The sequence below is a fragment of the Pelobates fuscus genome, chromosome 7, assembly GCF_036172605.1.
Source record: "Pelobates fuscus isolate aPelFus1 chromosome 7, aPelFus1.pri, whole genome shotgun sequence".
Lineage (NCBI taxonomy): Eukaryota > Metazoa > Chordata > Amphibia > Anura > Pelobatidae > Pelobates > Pelobates fuscus.
Genome location: NC_086323.1, coordinates 83,018,250 through 83,042,006, shown reverse-complemented (window position 1 = coordinate 83,042,006; position 23,757 = coordinate 83,018,250). Strand labels below are relative to the sequence as shown.

General features: G+C 38.2%; 1 protein-coding gene across 4 annotated transcripts in view; it reads right to left on the bottom strand.

The window, feature by feature from the left end:
• The window catches only part of LOC134567964 (pre-B-cell leukemia transcription factor 1), a 132,265-nt gene that overhangs the window by 13,119 nt on the left and 95,389 nt on the right, over positions 1-23,757 (bottom strand). For 3 of the 4 annotated variants that reach the window (XM_063426143.1, XM_063426144.1, XM_063426146.1), the window contains exons 3-6: positions 23,183-23,427; positions 18,222-18,412; positions 17,257-17,392; positions 11,532-11,691 (exon numbers count right to left, since the gene is read on the bottom strand). In XM_063426143.1, the coding sequence (XP_063282213.1) occupies positions 11,532-11,691; positions 17,257-17,392; positions 18,222-18,412; positions 23,183-23,427 (732 nt within the window). The remainder of the gene's footprint in view (positions 1-11,531; positions 11,692-17,256; positions 17,393-18,221; positions 18,413-23,182; positions 23,428-23,757) is intronic. The other variant, XM_063426145.1, reaches the window with a different exon arrangement.

Here is a 23,757-nt window from a genome sequence, read left to right as displayed (position 1 = left end):
AGTACAGGTTTGCATTCCTAGCACTATATTGTTCCTTTAAGATATCCGTTCATGTCTAGGACGAGGAAGGCACTTGTTGATCGCTTCCTCGATCAATCTTTCAGCTTGATTGTGAGACATGCAGTCTGTTCATTGCCCTCCCAGGAGAAGAACACTGTATTTCTCAGCAGGTACAACCACTGAGGCAAATTTCTCAAAATGTTTACAGACTCATTTATTCAATGAAATGTTTCTGGTGTGAATTAATCAGTATATTATATATATTTAATCATTTTCAGACAATTTTCTTTTGTGTCCCCTTTTGTTTATCACATTCCATTTATTAAAATGCATGCCTTTTGTTTTGCACCAAAACCGTGTTCAATGTCCTGATGTTCCTTTACTCCATTTTTATATTGGTATATAATTCAAAGCAGAAGATGTGCAGCATATGTGCACATATAAGCTACAATGAAAGATGGTTTTGAAACATTTAAATAAATCGTAACAGCTTCAAAAAAGATACTTTAGAACACTTTAAATAAACGCCTGTAGTGCTTTCATAAAACAACAAAATGTTGAAGTTTAGTAAATCCATTCTACTTTTACTTCCTTTTGCAGTACGTTATTTCTCAGTCACTCTGTCAGTTATGATGTCACGCTAACAGGCCTATAATACCCAGGCTGTGATCTTATTCCCTTTTCAAATAATGGCAGCACATCTGTTCTATACATATCTTGTGGTGCGGGTTCTGAAGATGATTGGCCACTAATAATTATTTTCCCAAACCCTGCTGTGTATGCCATCTGGTCCAAGTGATTTATTTACATTAATATTATCCGATTGTCCTTGGAATTTCAGCCTTAACCAGTTAATTGGCAGATTAAAAAAGTGCTACCTAACTCCGACTTATTATTTACACGTGTTGTTATCTTGTTGTATTTGACCCTGAGGAAGGTCCCGAGCGGGGACCGAAACGTTGGTCGTCATTTTTAATCTATTATAATAAACTGAAGTTTTAAGTCCGGAGAGCAGCCTCCCTCATTGGATTGCCTATCTATTGGAGTGGTATACTTTAAATGTGAGTGCTGGAGATCTATATATCTATATATATATATATTAATTACAAGATCGCTAGAAGCAACATAAGAATAGATGACATGATTATGGGAAAAATACATTTATAGTCCAGTAAATGTTGCATTATTTAATACACAAATGTTTAGCGCACCAATGATTTTTTGTAAGACCCTAAAGATCTCTTTAAATGTTTATTTCACCGGTGTTCTTTTACACATCAGGCAGAGAGCGTGATTTATTTGGCTCATTTTTTTTTATATTCAATTATCTTGGCTCACATCTCAGGGGTCTTATATTCTTCTATCTAATCATTTTTACATTTATATGCTTGACATTTTTATTTTCATTATGGCCAACTCTTTTGCAATCAATTTTTTCTTCTTTTTTTTTCTGTTTCATCAAACATTGGTGTATTTTTCCACATTCTTTTTAATTCTTGAATGAGACATTTGCCTCTATAGAAATTAAATAACTAAAATGCCCCCTTTCTGCTTATCTCACATAAACACATTCAATTACACCCATTGTGTTAGCCATTTCTCTTCCAAAGAAACAAACATCAATGCTGAATTTAAATACTATTTTAAGACTCAAAACAAGCAAGTATAATACAACAGAGAAATGGACACAAAACTGGCGGAAATCCGTTCCATTAAATATTATTTAATTAATATATTTTAAAAAACACAACAAATACTTCCTTGTACGGGGCTTAATGAGTTATATTAATTACTTATGCTGTATTTTTTTAAAACAAAACAACTTAATCTAAATTAGGTTGTTATGATGCCAGGAGGTCACAGGAGGCAGCATTCTTAATTTAAGGGGTTAAACCGTTCTCTAACAGTTTAACCCCACTCTTCCCCTGGTATCTGAATTTTCAGCTTCAGGAAGTGCAGAGTGCCACCGCTGATTGTCTGAAAGTGGACATCGCCACTGGAGGCAGCTTTGGGGTTAAATCGTTCAAGAAAGGTTTAACACCTTGGAATAAGAGTGCCTATTACCTCTAGGCACCATAACAATTTCATTTAGATTAAGTTGTCCCTTTAAGTGTATATGAACAAGAAAACAAAATATGGAAATAAAGTAACCATACAGTTTTTTTTTGCTTGTGAGCCTTATTGACCTTTTGTATATATTTTGTTTTAAGTGCATTGAAGTTAAATTACATTCAACCATATGGTTTGATGTTTAAAGTCGTTTTATATATCTTTTAAGAGAACTGCATTTGATTTTCATTCCTCTGCATCTTCATCTAACCTGTACCGTGAAAATGAAAGAGCTTTGGTTTGTAACTTCAAAGCACGGTCTTAAACTGCACACACCTGCCTTTAGATTGTGTTGTATTCCTACTTTTTAATTGTAAGTGTTCGTATACACTTAGGCGGTGTTGAGTGTTTTAACTTCTAGCGGCCCTCCTAATATATTTTGTACTTCTTGCTGTGTTTAGTCATATTTGGAGAACACCAAGGAGGGGGGGCTCATATTTTGTGCCTAACATATTGGGTGTCATTTAAAAGTTCTTATTTGTTTTTGATACTTTCAGGCTTAAAATCAGCGACTGATACATGGACGTTAACACTACCTAAATCAGTGGTTCTCAATTGAACAAGTATGAGAGGCTTAGTTGACCAGGCCTTGTATACGAACTGTAATCCACATTTTTAACAGATACTATGGCCACTGAATTAATAATAAACAATCTTAAATGGCCCCCAAAAAAGAGAAAGGTGTTATTTCCATGTTCATCTAGCGTAGTTGAAGGTTCAACCGTTTGCCTTGCAGACTTATCGTGAATGCAATTGCATTCCTTTTAGATATTTATGATGCATAGTTAAAAACCCAAACATGTCCATCACACTATATTATGACCACAATTTACCACTTAAATGCGTGGTCAGTGGGGCTTTTTAATTCTTTAAAGTTCGCTAAAAAATTCATGCAAAACAGATAATGAAAACATATAGGAAACTATTCACATTTGTGTTACTGATTGACAATATCATTTTATGTTGAATACTGTAAGTACAGATATTTATAAAAATAGAATTCATCAAGATATGGTTGTGATATGGTTTCAGGCAGCAGTAATTTGCATGTTGTGTCTGCGCACTACCCGTCTTTCCCCTAAAATAAGACCGGGTCTTATTAGGGCTTATTTTCGGGGGATGACTTATTTCGGGGAAAAATGTGTGCTAGAAAGCAGGTGTATATTAGGGGAATTTCCCCAAACAGACCAGTTCACTCGAGCATGGAATCCTGCAAATCTATGTTCGGCGAAACACAGTATAAATAGAGATAAAGAAGCTTCAAAAAACAGCTCCACTAATTGATGTAAAGCATTCGGAAATGGTCCAAAGTGGAGCATATTCTTTATGTCCACATGTGACTTATGGTTTAAACATTATTAATTGTTAAAATAGGGAGAAAAACCACACACACAAAACCAACTATCTGTAGCTAACCTTGGAGAAGTGTAGCTTTAACTGTTCTCCAGCCTCTTCCATATAGGTTTTGCCATTCCAGCTTCATTCAGGATGCAGAATCCTATATCCCATATATTGTGCTTACAGTAAGTATGGAAACCTATGTGAACTTCCTGCTTAACCAGTCCTAACGTGCTTTAATAGAATGACCAACCAGTATCGCAGCGCAGCACAACAAAACAATACAATATAGTGGACATGACATCTAAAGTGACAGTGCATGCAGAGGTCAGTGGCAGACATCGTCCGTACGCAAAATCTTACATATAAGAAGTAGCCTTATTTACTAACTTAGGAACTGTGAAGAACAGACAAGGTCATTGTTAAAGGGGGAATGTCACTCCTGAAACTGCATCAGTGGAAACACACTTTGAAAATCACGTGTGTTCGTTTTTTGTTCCATTAGATCTTCTGGGGTTTTTTTTGTTTAGTTTTTTTAAATCATATTGACGGTTTAGCACATGACATCATAAAACAGTTCAGAGAAGGCTAGGGCGAATGTTGCAGAGATATCAAAGCATGTTAATTTCTCGTCTGTATACTGCCAGCTGTAAAGTACAGAGCTTATAACGGATTGAGAGAGAGCCACGATGGATGCTCCCAGTTGCAACTTAAAGAGGAGTGAATTTCTACATTTTTTCTTTTTGTTTTACACTTCATAAAACCAAAATTTGTTATATGGATATCCTTTTCAAAACCATTAAGGGGAAGTAACAGTGCCCCTTTAAATTTAGGTAGGGAAGCAGAAATCCAAACTTGCTGAAATTTTCCAGTCTGACCATATACCTTAAAATTAAAAAAATAATTGCTGGTTTAGGATTTTATCTCACTACGGCCCTGCCTTCTGGATAACTGCAGAACAAAAAAATTTCATCTTTAAAAATTAAAGATGCCTCTTTGAATAACTCTCACAGCAAGCAACCTTTATTCTGATCTCACAAAACCAAGGAACATTACTTTCCAATCTGTAAATCCATAAAACAACCACAATTTAAAACGAACAACTGCATTAAAAAAAAAGTATTTTACTATTTCACAGAGCTGCACTTGATTCTAATTTCACAACCAACAGAACACACTAGTAGGACATTTACAACCAGAATATCAGTATTTATAATGGCATGCTTATTCCCTTCTGTGCTGGAGGGCTGAGCCAAAATTGTGGAGCACAAAGGAACACAGTGCTCACCTAAATGCATGAAAACTGTGTAAATTATTAAGGCATGTTTACAAAATAGCAGTCATTTGCAAAGATTGCATTCTGAGCACAAAATCCAAGAGAGATATTACCATTACAAATCCAATTTTATTTAATTTGATAAAATATATGCAATAAGTTGTGAATGAAAGATTTAACAGTTAATCTCTCTGTTAGTTTACAAGATATTTTAACTCACAAAAGGCCTGCCACTCACAGAGTTTATTCAAATAAGCTCTTCAGTAACAAATCCTATGGATGGAACACGGAGTCAAAAGCAGACTTCTAGTTGCTACATCACTGACAAAATAGTATAAATATACTGCATAATTAAAATCATGTCAGATTGACACTTTATAAACCTATAGTAATATAGCAAATAAATAAAGAATAGTCAAGGAACAAAAAAATAAAGCGTCTCAACGATCATTATTAAATAAAGCTGCAATCAAACTCTAAGGGACCTGTAAAAAGCAAAACAAAACAAAAAACAAACCACAAACATGGTTGTTACCCCAAAGTCTTAAAGGGATTATATAGTGCCAGGAAAACAAAGCCGTTTTCCTGGCAATATAGGGTCCTAAAGTGCCTCCTCCCTCTCACGCGGGTCTGAAGGGGTTAAAACCCCTTCAGTTATGTACCTGAATCCAGCGCCGATGTCCCTTGGCGCTGGGTCAGGCTCCGCCCATGGACGGCAATGAATTAGGATTTCCCCATAGCAATAATGCTATCCTATGGGGTAAAATCTAACGCTCGAGCTCCTCATGCAGAGAGTGAGGACGTCCAGCATCAGATACCGGACCAAAGGTCCATTCCAATTCAGGAAGCCCTGTAGTGGCTGTCTGATAGACAGCCACTGTGGGCAGACTGTACTGCAATGTCATTGCAGTTTCTTTGGAAATGCAATGTTTAACATTGCAGCAGTAGGTGCAAAAGGGACACTGCACCCAGACTACTTCAATTAGCTGAAGAGGTCTGGGTGCCTACAGTGTCCCTTTAACCCCTTAAGGACCAAACGTCTGGAATAAAAGGGAATCATGACATGTCACACATGTCATGTGTCCTTAAGAGGTTAAAGAGGCAAAAGGAAGTAGAAACTAAAACACAGCGTCCAGGAGCAAGTCTTTCAGTAAAATACCAATATAAACCTGAGGTTAAAGTTACAGGCATAGAAAACACATTTGTTTTCTATCTGGTGCAGTGGTCTTCACCAATGACTACCAACAGTTCAGGTACAAGGCCCAATTATGTTCCAACCAGGATACCAAAAAAGTCAATTGGTTCCTGATGTCAAGTTGCCGATCCAGGTATGCAAAAGAATATTAAAACTGAGAGCGCCATGACCATTAAGGCCCCTTTTTTCCCCCAGCACATCAATTCATATGATTTCTCTTTTAAAATGTCTAGAATTTATTATCAGAAGCAAAATTAAGCTGTATTTTTTTAGGAGCCCCTGTTCTCATTTTTGCCATAACAATGATGGCTTGAATTGTAAAAGGCTATTTGATACCTGGTGTTCTCCCTAGTGTAACTTTGCTGATTAAAGCGGCTTGCACAGGAGAACTGGCGCATTCCCCTGCATTTCTCACCTTCAATATCAGATTAGGTCACTTTGCTATTTATGTGTCTCTTTGAAAGTGCCTTGAACTACCCTCAGTCTGTGTATTTTATTTCATTACCAGGAGACCGTCACCTGGTCCCAGAGGAACCCTACTTTATACACTCAAATGAAGAGAGCCGCAACAGTCTAGCAATACAACAAAGATCAATACTTCTGAAAATTACGACTTAATCAATACTATTTTTATTAGGTCACAAACCAGAAGCTCACTCTTTTCTAATATTAAAATGAAAACCGCTAAGCACACCAAGAAATACGTTACATTATTTTTTATAAAAGACTACAATCGCACCACATATAAGCAATACGTAGTACATAAATATAAAAATTAACTTCCTCGTTGTTTTTTCCTACTTTAATGTTTACATAGACACACAATAAGTGCAAAAAGTAGTTTATGTTACAGGTGGGTTGTCTTGTTATTTTTTTTACGTTTTATTTTGTAAACAAAGTATTTTTGCTCATAAAGCCTTCCTTTTTTCCTCTCCAAAAAATAAAGTTGTATGTGATGCCAATAAAAAAAAAAATGTTACTGAGATTTAGTCCCAGAAGCAAATGAGGTTGCTCAGTAAAAAGTGCTTAATGACAGAGTCACCTCCTGGTCTGGGCAGTGATCCCTGCAGAAGATTCAAAGCCAGGGCACTTCCAGCATATGCAGGAACTTCAAACTCAAGTGCATTTTAATTAAATGTATTTTTGCATATATCTTTACTGTAAATACGATTATATTTATAAACCTAATACATTGTAAGCTTGTTCCTCACCACTTTCTCTTCTTGCAAAATGCTGCGGAATATGTAAATACGTAATGTAAATATGTAAATACGAATAATAAATTAACCACATGTAAGCTCATTTTCACAGGTCGAGAAAAAAAACAAAAAAACAAGACACGAGAGAGGAGAATGAGATGATTCCATCTGAAAAAGGAAGCAACACTTCGGAAGTTCATAACGATGGACCATAGACACAAATACTCGCCTACCCAAGGTATTAAAGGGTGTGGACTTCTTTTATTTTCCAGTTCAGCATTTAATGGGAAGAAGAGAAGTTACCTTCAAAATAATGGGAAGAGATTTTTGGCAGAGCTTAAAATGAGAATAGCAAGGAATTGTATTTATTGTAACTAATTTAATGTTTGTCTTGATGGGGCAGATAACTGGGCATTCCCACCGGATACGAAATGTGGTGCCAAGACTAAGCTGTAAAGTCAGCCACGGTTGTTTACTTGAATATTTATGAGCCGCAATGCACATATTTTTCATACATTTAACAAAAATGTTATTTTTATTTGGCATAGCTGAAAGCCATTTTTACTCCTTGGGCAACTGACCAACCTATCAGGAAAGTGGCTTTATCGAGTATTCCAATCCCATTCACAAAAACATCAGTCTTACTCTGACAAAATAAGCAGCCGGCACAATCATTTGTGTTTATCTTATATAGTGAGAAATGCAAATGATACTAAACCACAGAGAGATCAGCTAATACAAGATTAGCGCAATAAGCGGTTCTCTTATTTATCAAGCGTTTGAATGTATGTCAAACAAATAGATATTGGATCAGCGCTATATGATCGGATAGAAGCTAAAACGAATGTAAAGCTGCAACCTATAAATATGAGGTTCCCTCACATACCCTCAAAGAAAATAGCAAAACAAAAAGTTGGAAATAGGTTGCGCTACAAAGAAAATAATGAATAATGGTAATATACTCACATAAAATGTAAAAGGCAAGAGAATGTGTAGATAATAGTCCTAATACTTAGTAAACTTCTTTAGAGTCCAGTTGACCTGTAGAGACTTTGATATGTGATGAGTCAAATAGGGTACTGGATCTTCTAGTGCTGGAGTTATCTTGACTCAATTTTGGATATGTGGATATAAAAAGACAAAAAGTACTCCAATAGTGCAGACTGCGAGCTGACATGTAAAAAATATATATTCCAACAGGGAGGTAATCCACTCACCTATTCGAGAGCATGAACTAGCTCAAGTATTTCTGGCATTCAGTGGCGTCAATCCCCCACTGGTAGGATATAGGTGTTGATAATCTGAAGAGCTCCTCAGTATATAGAGAGATAAAAGATTATCAACACCTATATCCTACCAGTGGGGGATTGACACCACTGAATGCCAGAAATACTTGAGCTAGTTCATGCTCTCGAATAGGTGAGTGGATTACCTCCCTGTTGGAATATATATTTTTTACCTGTCAGCTCGCAGTCTGCACTATTGGAGTACTTTTTGTCTTTTTATATCCAGATATCCAAAATTGAGTCAAGATAACTCCAGCACTAGAAGATCCAGTACCCCATTGGACTCATTACATATCAAAGTCTCTACAGGTCAACTGGACTCTAAAGAAGTTTACTAAGTATTAGGAATAGTATCTATATATTCTCTTGCCTTTTACATTTTATGTGAGTATATTACCATTATTCATTATTTTCTTTGTAGCGCAACCTATTTCCAACTTTTTGGTTTGAATATATGTATCATTATTAAGGCAATGTTAAAAATATGGAATTTCTTGTCATTTCCTTTTTAATTTTTAAACCAACTGAGTTTTCCATTGAGGAAAAAAACTATATACATTCCACACACTCCGCATTCAAGCAGGCTTCAAGACAGATTTGCATTCCATTTTAGGCAATTAATTGTGGCTTCCATTCAAAATTAAATGTCGCATTGAACTCACTAAACCAAGCACAACCAACACACAGTGATTCTAGACCTTTGGGTGTGTAACAGGGCTGCTTAGAGTTGGCCTGAGTGCTCTGCTCAGCTAGCAGCCTGTTGGAACAGATAAATGTATTACATCATTAATTTATTTGAAACCTGAAAGATGCACTGCTGGACAGGGACGATGCATATGCACGATGTGCACATGGCAACTTGTCAGATTTTGCCCGAAGGATTTGGATATCACAGCTCATTACTTATATGGAAATAAAACGCAACTCCTTTGTCCAGTTATTTCTTTAACTCCATTCACTACATCAATAACACTGCTGGTTCATCAGCCCAGTTTAATGTGGACTAATCTCTCCTTGATAACCAATTTCAGTGATGGTAAGAGTACTTTTTTTCTAGGAAAAATTTGAATTCCTGCTTCGGAGAAGCAACACAATTTCAGATATTAATATGCAAGTATTAACCTGATGCAAAGTATGAAAATATGAAAGCTTCCAATTTGAAAATAACCTGCTGTAAACTAAACAAACTCCCTAAACATTTACCTCGAAATACCTCAAAACATAATGACTTGACAACTTGGAGTGGTCATGTGTTACTCCCATCACTTTTAGGAAAGATGGGGACGTCAATTATATCACTTATAAAATATCCAACAGATTAATCTGCACCCAGTATCCGCGTACAAAATGCTAATTAAGTTCAAGAAAGGTTTACACATTAGAACGAATGTTGCCACCATGTCTAGGATTAAATAATGTCAGACACTTTCACATTGATAGAGTGCGTAATAATTATTATTAGAAGAACATTATAAGCATCAAAACAACTTAAGCTTAATGGGGTGGTTTTGGTGAATAGATCACGCCACTGCAGCCTAACTGCTCAATTTTCTGCCACTTAGGAGTTACATCATTTCTGTTTATGCTGCCCTAGTTACACCTTCCCCTGCATGTGACAAGCACTCTCTCCCTACACGTTTTCTGTAACGAGAGATCGAAAACTTTCTTTATGGCACAATCTGTTTAATTTAGAATGTATTATCACCTGCTTTAGAAACATGCTTGAGCATGCAGAGGTCTCCTGTGTGTGATTAAACTTCAATTAACATAGCAGGAGATACAAACTTCTAAAGTAAACACACTGTGCATTATTATTGAAGGCAAAATTATTTTTTCACGTTGGCTTTGTGTAGAGCTGAATTGAAAAAAGCAAGTGATGTAATGTAACTCCTAAATGATAGATAATTGAGCAGTGAGACTGAAGTGGCATGATTTGTAAACTAAAACGGCTTCATTAAGTCAAAGTTGTTTTGGTGACTAAACCCTTTAAATAATGGGACCCCTCACTGACTTGCTACACTCCTGCTGTGGTACTTAGCTTTACTCATTATAACCTGCCCAAAAATCACTCACACTCAAAAAACTTGCCCGAAATAGCCTAAAAACTCTTTTTCTCAATATTGTAAATAAATACACTTCTGTTTTCATGTTGACTTCATTCACAAATTCTATCTTCGCATGCCTTAGGATATTTTTCAGTGCAAAGAGATGATATATGTAATAAGAATATAATTGTGATTAAAAAAAAATGGTCAGTATAAAACCACAGGCTTCAATCTGCAAAATGCATTTTTTCCCCTTTAAGGGAGTTCAGTACTTTGCGCTAACGAGATCATGTTAAGTGGTTGTAAATGTAGATTTGGCTGCCACTCTAAACACAGTTGTAGCTGGTGTTACAATTTGTGACTGAATGAACCTCAGAGCACACAAAACAATGGTAGTACCTTGCACACATCTAGTGCACGTTTTCCAAAAACCTTGAACTATTTATATTCTGACAAAATAAATACATGTTAAGAGGCATAACAGTAGTCATTCAGTACTAGGTTTAATGCTGTGAATTAGAAGAATCAGAAATTCCAGCAGGAAGTATACACTTCACAAACACAGTGAAATACGAAGGGACAATCTAATTATTACCTATTTTGTTTGATACGAAGAGACAGTAAGCTATTTTGGACTGGGGCCAAACCATTCTTTAGTGAAACATTTTAAAATCTCACACCACAATTATCACCAGAATAATAAAATGTGGAAAATAATAGACATCAGACATCATGATAATATATTCACACAGTGGGAATCTAATCTGGAAAACAAGCAGGGTAAAGCAAAGAAAAGACATCCAAATACAAACAAAAAAAATAAAGAAAGAAAAAAAGAAAACAAAAAAGAAAACAAAAAAAACCAACAAAAAAAAAACCAGAGAAAGATGTTGTAATGCTGGGGAGAACCGAAAGGAGGATAAGAGAGAAAAGAAGGAAAGGGCAAGGAAAGGGGAGCAATAGAGAGGGATCAGAAGACGACATGGAGAATAAGAGAACAAAGAGCATAGTAAAGAAAACTCAGAGGTAAAAATAAAATAAAAACTGCAACAAACAAAAGAAAACAAAAAAACATAAACTAACCAGCAGAACTGGGAGTTGAGGGCGAATTGGCTTGACTTCCGTGAACTGACACATTGGTAGCAGTCACAGCTGTTTTGGCAGCATAAATATTGGCTTCCTCTTGAAATTTACCTATGTTCTTCTTGTAGCGGATTCGCTTATTTCCGAACCAGTTTGATACCTGTGGTGAGATAAGATTAGGAGTTTATTATTTTAAAGCACTTGCTGAGCAATAGTGGAGGAGGTACAGCATGTATGGACAGATGCAGGTGTATCATTTTCATTTATATATAAACTATATGTAGAGACGGAACAAATTCATAAGGGTTTAATATGTTTTATTTAAGCAGGCACCAATGGAATAGAATGTGCCTGCTGGTTCTACTGGTCTCCATGGTGATTGCTCACATCTAGACCACTTTAATAAGTATCTCAAAGAATGTGAAACTTAAAAGATGAGACACTTTCCTCAATCCCCCCCATATATATATATATATATATATATATATATATACACATACATATACATATACATATATACACATGTCTACCTCTTTATGTAACATAAAAAAAAAATGGAACCAATCTGAATATATGTATTCACATTGTTATGCAGTGCTCCAAGAAGAATTTTCACAAAAATGTAATGGTATCTCATACTTAATCTCTATTCAAATCCCACAACAGACACTCATTGAACGTACAGTGTTCAGCACTCACAACATGCCCTCAATATAAATCTAATTTCAGGTTCCATAATGGAAAATGAAGGCCCATACAATACTGTCTTGTTCCAAGTGTCCAATGTAAGTGCCTAAGGAAATAACGACATTTTTAATTAACCAGCCCCACCACTACTTTAAACTGTAAAAACGATAGACATTTTCATACACTTGCATTTACACATGTTCTGTGATACCACGTGCGCTACATCCCATGCCTGACTAGTTAAATGTTGGTAGTAAATATGTAGACCCCTACGCAGAGCAAAGAATGTTGCTGATAGTTATCTCCATGCCTGAAATATAAAAAAAACTTGCATTTTTGTTAGTAGCTTAAAGTTAAAGCGATCACAATGTTGCATTGCTTTAAGACTCACCATGCTAGAACCAGCACTAAGATGTACTGTTTAATTACAAAAATAAAAAATAGCTCTTAGCCAGATTCAGCATTTAAATTGTACTGTTAAAGGTAGTTTCATAACAGAAAAGTCCAAGGTCTGGATGCTGGTTGCTCCATGCCAGAACTAGTGCTTTGTTGTAATATTGGAAGTAGCTCTGAGCTAAAGCCAAAGTTCTGATAGTGAAATACTAGTACTAGTTTGTACTATTAGAATTTGTTCTGTGTTAGTGTCAGCATTGATGTGTAAGATTTTTAGAACGCTCCCGATCTATTCTGTCCTTGTGGGGACACGAACAAAACATCACTATTTCTACATCTTAAAGACTGGTTTAGGAGCCACTTTGTTACTAGTGTGTATTCTCAGAAGTAGCTCACCACTAGTATATATATTGCTGTGCCAGAGTCAGCACCAGTTCATATTGCTGGAAGTAGGTCTATGTTTCAGAGACAGCACAAGTTCATATTGCTGGAAGTAGCTCTGTGTGAGATACAGCACTGGTTTATTATGCTGGAAGTAGCTCTGTGTGAGATACAGCACTGGTTTATTATGCTGGAAGTAGCTCTGTGTGAGATACAGCACTGGCTTATTATGCTGGAAGTAGCTCTGTGTGAGATACAGCACTGGTTTATTATGCTGGAAGTAGCTCTGTGTGAGATACAGCACTGGCTTACTATGCTGGAAGTAGCTCTGTGTGAGATACAGCACTGGTTTATTATGCTGGAAGTAGCTCTGTGTGAGATACAGCACTGGTTTATTATGCTGGAAGTAGCTCTGTGTGAGATACAGCACTGGCTTATTATGCTGGAAGTAGCTCTGTGTGAGATACAGCACTGGTTTATTATGCTGGACGTAGCTCTGTGTGAGATACAGCACTGGTTTATTATGCTGGAAGTAGCTCTGTGTGAGATACAGCACTGGCTTATTATGCTGGAAGTAGCTCTGTGTGAGATACAGCACTGGTTTATTATGCTGGAAGTAGCTCTGTGTGAGATACAGCACTGGTTTATTATGCTGGAAGTAGCTCTGTGTGAGATACAGCACTGGCTTATTATGCTGGAAGTAGCTCTGTGTGAGATACAGCACTGGTTTATTATGCTGGAAGTAGCTCTGTGTGAGATACAGCACTGGCTTATTATGCTGGAAGTAGCTCTGTGTGAGATACAGCACTGGTTTATTATGCTGGAAGTAGCTTTGTGTGAGATACAGCACTGGTTTATTATGCTGGAAGTAGCTCTGTGTGAGATACAGCACTGGCTTATTATGCTGGAAGTAGCTCTGTGTGAGATACAGCACTGGTTTATTATGCTGGAAGTAGCTCTGTGTGAGATACAGCACTGGTTTATTATGCTGGAAGTAGCTCGGTGTGAGATACAGCACTGGTTTATTATGCTGGAAGTAGCTCTGTGTGAGATACAGCACTGGCTTATTATGCTGGAAGTAGCTCTGTGTGAGATACAGCACTGGTTTATTATGCTGGAAGTAGCTCTGTGTGAGATACAGCACTGGCTTATTATGCTGGAAGTAGCTCTGTGTGAGATACAGCACTGGTTTATTATGCTGGAAGTAGCTCTGTGTGAGATACAGCACTGGCTTATTATGCTGGAAGTAGCTCTGTGTGAGATACAGCACTGGCTTACTATGCTGGAAGTAGCTCTGTGTGAGATACAGCACTGGTTTATTATGCTGGAAGTAGCTCTGTGTGAGATACAGCACTGGTTTATTATGCTGGAAGTAGCTCTGTGTGAGATACAGCACTGGTTTATTATGCTGGAAGTAGCTCTGTGTGAGATACAGCACTGGCTTATTATGCTGGAAGTAGCTCTGTGTGAGATACAGCACTGGCTTATTATGCTGGAAGTAGCTCTGTGTGAGATACAGCACTGGCTTATTATGCTGGAAGTAGCTCTGTGTGAGATACAGCACTGGCTTACTATGCTGGAAGTAGCTCTGTGTGAGATACAGCACTGGCTTATTATGCTGGAAGTAGCTCTGTGTGAGATACAGCACTGGTTTATTATGCTGGAAGTAGCTCTGTGTGAGATACAGCACTGGTTTATTATGCTGGAAGTAGCTCTGTGTGAGATACAGCACTGGTTTATTATGCTGGAAGTAGCTCTGTGTGAGATACAGCACTGGTTTATTATGCTGGAAGTAGCTCTGTGTGAGATACAGCACTGGTTTATTATGCTGGAAGTAGCTCTGTGTGAGATACAGCACTGGTTTATTATGCTGGAAGTAGCTCTGTGTGAGATACAGCACTGGTTTATTATGCTGGAAGTAGCTCTGTGTGAGATACAGCACTGGTTTATTTTGCTGAAAGTAGCTCTGTGCCAGAGCCAGTACTAGTTTATATTACAGGAAGTAGTTCATACCATACTGCACCCAGAGCCAGCACTAGTTCATATTGCAGGAAGTATGTCTATGTTTCAGAGCCAGCACAAGTTCATATTGCAGGAAGTAGCTCTGTGCCAGAGCCAGCACTAGTTCATATTGCAGGAAGTAGCTCTGTGCCAGAGCCAGCACTAGTTCATATTGCAGGAAGTAGCTCTGTCCCTGATCCAGCCCTAGTTTATATTGCAGGAAGTAGCTGTGTGTTTCAGAACCAGCACTAATCAATATTGCTGGAAATAGCTCTGTGCCAGATCCAGCATTAGTTTATATTGTTGGAAGTAGTTCTGTACGAGATTCAGCACTAGTTCATATTGCAGGAAGTAGCTCTGTCCCAGAGCCAGCAGTAGTTCATATTGCAGGATGTAGCTCTGTGACAGAGGCAGCACTAGTTAATATTGCAGGAAGTAGCTGTGTGCCAGAGCCAGCAGTAGTTTATATTGCAGGAAGTAGCTCTGTGCCAGAGCCAGCACTAGTTCATGTTGCAGGAAGTAGCTCTGTGTTTCAGAACCAGCACTAGTCTATATTGCTGGAAATAGCTCTGTGCTAGAGCCAGCACTAGTTCATATTGCAGGAAGTAGCTCTGTGTTTCAGAACCAGCACTAGTCTATATTGCTGGAAATAGCTCTGTGCTAGAGCCAGCACTAGTTCATATTGCAGGAAGTAGCTCTGTATGCCAGAATCATAGTTCATATTGCAGGAAGTAGCTCTGTATGCCAGAACCAGCACTAGTTTATATTGCTGGAAGTAGCTCTGTGCAGGATACAGCACTTGTTTGAATTTCCAAAAGTAGTTCTGCCGTACCACAAAACAGGAAGAAATAACACTGTAATCGTCACTAAAAGGCCAAACAATTTGTATGATTGATAGAAAGCGACTGAGAGAACAATTAACTTTGTGTTGCAAACAATAAATCTTACCTGTTGGTGGCACACAAGAGCCAGGATTCCCTCCTGTATACACTGCAAACTGTATAATCAATAATTTTGTAAAGGCAAATGAAATATGTACGTATTGTAAAGCAAATATAATAATCTAGAATTAGGAAGGGGTCTTTACAGACATCTGACCAATCTTAGCTTTGAAGAAAATTTGTGATGGACTGTGTATCTAAACTCAAATATTTATCTCAGTGGTAGAGTTTGGACTATGATCCAATGCTTGGGACAACTCCGGGCTCAAGACAAATCATTTTTCAGTGCTGCAAACAGAATTTTGGCCTTAAATGGATGCTGTCATTGAAGAAGCTTTTAGTCAAAGGCAGTTCACTGAGCATTGTTCATGCATAATAAATTAAACATATGTTTGGATTTAAGAACCTCTTGCAGTCAACTGCTTCTAGGACAAAGTGGAGAACATGGCTGAGAGGTAACGCTTGGAGGTTAATAACTGAATGCTGGATTGGAAAACCGAGCATTCTAAGCAGAACTAGAATGAGTGCTTTTATACCCTTTCCTTAGCATCAGCTTAGTGGTGGAATGAAAATACTTTTATGTAGTTCAGAACCAAGGCCCTTACTATATCTCATCCTTAAAATTAGCTCAGGACTGAAATCAATACTATGTTCCAGTCTCAACTAATGAACACTGAATCAATTCCCCAGCCTTGGCTGTTTTGCAGAGCAGGAAGAAAATAGCTATTTACTATTACAGCAGCCAGTTCCATCTCATTAAACCTGAATCTTAGTAAGGAATAGGTAACGGTGGCGGTTTTGTTTAGGTGTTTTTTGTTTTTTCTTGAATGTTAACTATCGTAATTCCAAGGCACAAGCAGCAGGAAATGCATCAGAATAAGATACAATCACTTTACAGACAAACAATATACTTCAAACAAAACCTGTAATTTTCTTTTGTAAAGCTTTTGTTTCTAATTCAATACCATTATAGGTGCACAACACACATGGCTTGTAACTTAATACAACCTGCACGGTTTGGGGAAGATAGAGATATAAGTAAGTTCTCTTTTGAATGCACTCTTTTAGTTACATTATTTATTCTTTGCCAAGGCAGATATAATATAGTTCAATGCTAAATGCTAAATAGCACAGAACACTTCCCTCCAGCATGAAAATGTAATCTGTTATCTATGGACTCCTTGAGGTCTCCTAAAAATGTGGACTACAGTGGTTAAATACGTTTATTTTGTTGTATGTTACGTTTGCTAATACATAAAAAATAGGCTACCTATTATAAATTGGAGTACAAAACAAGAAATATGACCCAATCATCTCTTTACCTGTGACACCGTGATGCCGCACTTTTTGGCTAGCTCCTCTTTGGCCTCCTCGCTGGGGTATGGGTTGCTGAGGTGAGAATAGAAATATTCGTTCAAAATTTCTGTAGCTTGCTTGTTGAAATTTCTTCTCTTCCGCCTGCAACAAAAACACAAGTAAATCTTGGCAAGATGAAAACGCAAGTGGCTTGCAAATATCCACGACTTTTAGTCTGCTAACAGCTGAAGCATTTCCATTGCAATAACGGTCAGGTGATTTAGTCTGTAGGGGAGCTCCTACAACATAACCCAGTCCTTAACTGGTTGATGCAATAACTGCTTAATTATTGCGTATGAGCAACTGGGAACTCCGTAGAAAAGACTGCAAGCATATCTAGTTTGGGTAATATAAACCCAAGCCATCTCAAAAATTAAGTCTCATCTCCACTGTATATAAATCAGATCATGGTTTTCCAAACTTGCGCACCAGCAAATGTTTTTTTCTAAAAGAGCCAGGGGTTCTTCAGTAGCTGTACGATTCCTGATTATTTACTTTATTTAATAAGGTATGTGGAACCAGGTGCACCTAGCTGAAAAGTCTGTTATACGTGGTATCTTGGTAAAAAAGCATAGAGAAATATTGATGTAATCCTATGCTGCAGCTGGACAAGCGTTAGCATAAACATTTAGGTAACGCTGCCATTCACAGAAACAAACATGGTATCGTATATATTGTCTGCACGGACAATAGCTTGCATCAAAACTGGTAGATGTGCCTCAACGTTTGTGCTTATATGACCCTTAGTTCAGCTATGTTTCTCCTTACCTAAATTAAAAAAACAAACAAAAAGCAATCTGTTCTGTAAAACATACATAAAATACAATATAATTCCCACTGTGTGCATGTTACTCATGTATTCCTGTTTTGTATGATGGGGTACAAAAAATAAATAATGGGACAAGTGTCATCCCATTTCCCTGATTCTCACCGTGCATCCAGGAAACGGGAGCGCAGGATCATTACTGCTTCACATGTGCTTTGCTTGAGTTGCATCTGAATAGAGCTGAACTTTCTGTGAATGATTCCCACCATACGTTCAATCTCTTTGGGAGAGATAGGTCTAGTCCGACTCTGCTCTCGCAGCAGGTTCATCACATGGGTGGTGAACTCATTACAGGCCTACAAAACGAGAGATCAAGACGCATGCTGTAATTTGAAGTTCAGAAGAAGCAATTTGCAGCTCCTAAGCACAAATAAACAAACAAAATGTGCCAAAGGCTAAATATTTTACAGGCAATTTGAACAGTTATCTTTCCAATCTGGACAATTTCTAGAAGGTTACTGTAAATATCTACAATATACCCTAAAACCATTCTCAGCCCACAAGTATAAAACCAGACAATGAAAGAGTAAATTGTCCACACTGAAAGCTTGTAACAGAGCTTTAGTTGGATGCGCCACCTCATTCATCCTGAACACAAAACAAAAAAGAAAAGAGGAAGAAGCTGGCAGTGAACATACCATCTCACAATGGCTCAACAATACAACAGAATTTAACATTTACAAAAGAACCCACAGGAGAGACAATAACAAAATCTCTTACCCAACCAAGAAGTTAAATGTCATTATATCAATAACTGCCGACTGTAACATCCATAATGATTGGCTCTATGTTGCCTGCTTATATACTCAAATTCTTTCAAATTGCAACAGTTAAACCAATCAACAAAAGTAGAGCTCAAAACTCGGAACTACCCACCTGTATCCTTGCTTCCTGTACTATCCAGTAACCTGCGGAAAATATGTGCATGCACAACTATACATATATTACCAGTTATTTAACCCCCTAAGGACCAAACTTCTGGAATAAAAGGGAATCATGACATGTCACTGATGTCATGTGTCCTTAAGGGGTTAAAGGAACACTATAGGGTCAGGAACACAATCCCTATAGTATTAAAAACCCCCATCTAGCCCCTCCTCCCCCAACGAACCCCTGTTAATATGCTAAAACTCTTACCTTTATTCCAGTCTGCTGGTGCTGGCTCTGCCCCTGATCCACATCCTTGGCTAACATCAGAATTGATGATCACAGCCAATCACAATGCTATCCCATAGGAGGCAAGAAGTCACCAGCCTGGCCAATCAACATCTCCTCAGAGAGATGCATTAAATAAATGCATCGCTATGAGTAAAGTTTAGTGTCTCGATGCACATTGTGCAGCACTGACCCAGGAAGCACCTCTAGTACCCTTCTGAAAGTGACCACTAGAGGTGTCCCTAGGCTGCCTTTTCTCTGAAAAGAGTGTTTACTGCAAAAAGCCTGCAGGGACTAACTATACTCACCAGAACAATTACATTAAGCTGTAGTTGTTCTGGTGACTATAGTATCCCTTTGACTTTCTGGTCCCATGTAAACTAGTTTAAACTGCATACCTGCCCTCTTACGTTTTTTATTTTTTCCATTAGACAATATTTGTAATAAGTCGTGTTTGGGCCTATTATCTATGCTTACATTTCTATTTGTATTGCATTTCTGCTTTTATTTTAATTCTGTCATTTTCACAACCCAAATGCTAATTTACTCGTGGGGGACAGTTGGGTTGTGCAAATATTTCAGACTTGACACTTCTACTTTAAAACCACTGTTGGGACTTAAAAGCAAAAATACACGTTTTAGAATGTGGTTAAAAACAATAACAAATATATATTCCCCAAGTGTGATTGAAAATTTGCTGCATACATACGCACTTAAATTATACCACATATCTCAACACTAATCCATGGTAGGAAATCATTTTACTATTGAAAATGAATAAAACATTTTTCCTGTGTAATATTAATGTTTGAAACACTAAGATCAGAAAATAGATTTATTTTTTAAGTTTAAAAAATGTTGCTAAAATGGCAATTTCTCTTGTCCCTTTTCTAATGAAAGCGATCTAAGGCTGGAGGTAAAATTCAAGTAACAGTTTTCATATCCAAGTCATGCAAGATAAAATAATATTTATATAATAATTAGAACTCAATGTACAATATGCAAACAAGTAGATCAGGGAACGGTTTTAGATTAGTAACTGGAAAGCCGAAGGCACAAACTCTCCAAAACTAGCTTGGAGCACTGCCTGTCCCGGTTACTTTAACAGCGGCTCACAAACATATCCATGCAATCATGCCAAAATATTCATAAAACCATCCTACCATGAAAAGGGCTGTTACATTGTGACTGTAAATGTAAAACAAATAGTAGTGATTAAAAACTAGCATTAACAGCGAGGCCACAGTTCTTCCTTTGCAGTTTTTACAACCATCCAAACAGATTTCCAAATTTAAATTCTGCCTGCTGTGACGGGAGAATGACGTGCTCACACAAAGACATATTGAACCTCTGCGAGTAGTGAAGGTTCACATGCACGATGAGTACATGTCATTATTTCTCTGTAATACCCAAAGACCACCTTTCTTTTACCAATGAATTTACATGTCTGAGAGGATGCCTAGCACGAGTGGCAGACTGGTTGGAAGACTCCCTCTACTGAGACTAACACTGTAGGGTAATCATTGAGCAACATGCATTTCATTTACATTCTCTGCTTGTAGCACGACCTGGACATCGGGATCTTCATGGCAGGCCCTGGTGAAGCTGGCTCCATGGTGGCTGGATGGGATCGGAAGGTTTGTCTGCACTTCCTGTGGGTAGAGAACTATATCTGCACTCCTACTGTATCAGAGCGTTGGTGCGGGTTACCACAGCAGCACTCTTGATACTTCATCCAGCGTCAGTTAGATACAGCTTTTTCCCACCAGGGATCGGGATCAGGATTCCCCCCTCCCTCCTTCCTGGCAAATGTAAGCCTCAGGGAATGTGGAATAAACTTAAGTTATTGCAGTTTTCCTTGTAAAATAAAAATAAATATATACACTGCCCCTAGTATCCCTCCATCACCACTGCCCCTGTCCCACCCACACACTGTGGTTCTTTCTTCTCTAAACACTGTAGACCCTATCTCTGCATACACTACAACCTTTATTTCCCTACACACTACAACCCATATTTCTTCACACACTGCAGGCAAAGACATATTGCAACCCCTCTCCACACACTAAACTGCAAACCTCATTCACAGATACACAACCCCTCAAGCAGCCCCCCCCCCCCCAATGCAAATCCACAAGCAGCTACCCCATCCCCCTACAATACAGCCTTACCACACAACACACACCATTTTCCTCTTTTGTCCCCTGATATTTCATTGATGGGGACATCAGAGACAAGTCATTAGCAAATGCAAGAAAAAAAATCAAAAAAAAAATCACCGAATTCGCTCACACTGTGCATTTTCTCTATGCCATCAGTTATGTGCCACTATGGCCCTGCCTCTATGGCTGAGATCATCAAGTTTGATGATCTCAGCCAATCCAATGTTTTGCCATAGGATTGGCTGCAAAACGCTACATCAATCAGCATCTCCTCATAGAGATGCATTGAATCCATGTATCTCTATGAGAAACGTTCAGCACCTCCATGCAAAGCATGATGGCGCTGAATGTAGGTGACACACTGCAGCACTGACACAGGAAGCACCTCTAGTGACAGTCTGAGTGACTATCACTAGAGGTGTCACTAGGAAGCAATGTAAACACTGCTTTTTTCTGAAAAGTCAGTGTTTACATTGAAAAGCATGCAGGGACATGCTATAGACACCAGAACCACTATATTAAGCGGTGTGTGTGTGCCTGCTAGTGAGTAAGCTTGCTTGCATGTGTGCCTGCTAGTGAGTGAGCTTGTGTGTGTGTGTGCCTGCTAGTGAGTGAGCTTGTGTGTGTACGTGTGTCATTGGTTATAGCTCTACTAATCAGTACATATCGCTCATGAATTCTGTCAGATTGTTTTGGAACGGTTTGATAAAGCCTGGGGTTCTCCACTGCATATATAACCAGATCCCGTTACAGCGAGGTTTTAGAAGCATATCATCATATCTGTGGCATTGTGCCAATGACTTTTCGCAGGAAAAAGTAAAGGGTGGCCACAGAATATCTAGACCATGTTTATTACAAACGTTTCTGTATGGAGCCTTTGTGTGACAGTGAGCTTGTCTGTAGTGAGCATTTGTGTAACAGTGAACTTGTCTGTAGTGAACTTGTGTGTGTCAGTGAGATTGTCTGTAGGAGGCATGTGTGTATCAGTGAGCTTTTCTGTAGTGAGCATGTGTGTGCGTGTGTGACAGTGAGCTTGTCTGTCAGTGAGCCTATGTGTGTGCATCTGTGAGCTTAAGTTTTTATGTCAATGAGCTTATGTATATCAGTGAGATTGTTTGTCTACGAGGCTGTGTATCAATGAGATTGTGTGTCAGATTGTCTGTGTCTGCATGTGAGTATGCTTACTGTATACTTAAACGTTTTACTCTGAAAGGACCAATATTTTATATTAGAAAAATAAATTTATATTTATGTTGTGTATATATAGCCTTACATATTACATGTGACAATATATGACACAATGACTTATGGGGCTGACAGATTTTTTTTCCAGGGCTGCTTTGTATCCCCAGTCCGGCCCTGCTCATAAATAATAATAATAAGGAAAAGACAGAGTTATTAATTGAGGAACACTATACTATGTATATGTCCAGATACATAGTATAGTCTACAGCTGCACTTCCAGTCATCACATGTACAGCAAAACTACACACATACTCAGCCACGGCTACAACTATCTCTAGAGCGGGTAGAAAGGGAACAGAGGTGTTTAACTTGCACACAACACATGCACAAGTTGCATGGATGGCATAGCAGAAATGTAAAATACAGAGTTGAGCTTTGTGTGCTGGTTGCATCAAAATAACACCTGGACCCCCATAAAAAGTTAATCCTAGAGGTCTTTTAATGGGTTAAACCTTTGGAATTTTGCACGACAAAGTCTACATCATATCATCCAGCACAAATTACCTGCTCGTATTTCTCCAGCTCTGTATGGTAGATCTGTCGTATTTGGGAGAGTTTTGCTCTGTAATCGGAATGTTCAACTGAGTTGTCTGATCCAGCGCCACCTGATGCAGCTGCGGCTGCTGCTGCAGCTGCTGATCCACCTCCTTTTTCTGGACCTGCAACACCTTCTGCCAAAAGCATGTTGTCTAACCGCATTAGCTGGGGATCTGCAGGTTCCTCCTCTTGCGCTCCTCTGATACTGAGTACTGAAGGAAGACAAAAATGGATATTTCAGTTAAGAAAAATATAAATACATCACAAAAATAACTCAGAATTGGATATTAGGTAGACAGCAATGAAAAGGACTGCATGTTTATACTGATAGGGCAGCCTGCAGTTCAGGAGTAATCAGTAGGTTTTAAAGGGATAATATAGTGCCAGGAATATAAAGCTGTATTCTTGGCACTATAGCTCCCTCTGTCTCACTCCTCCAGCAGAGCTTCAAGTAACCATATTTACCATTTGCTCCATCCCTCCTTGCAGTATATGAAGGTGACCAAGTACTTTGGCACAAATGTCTCATGTTGATTTTGTGT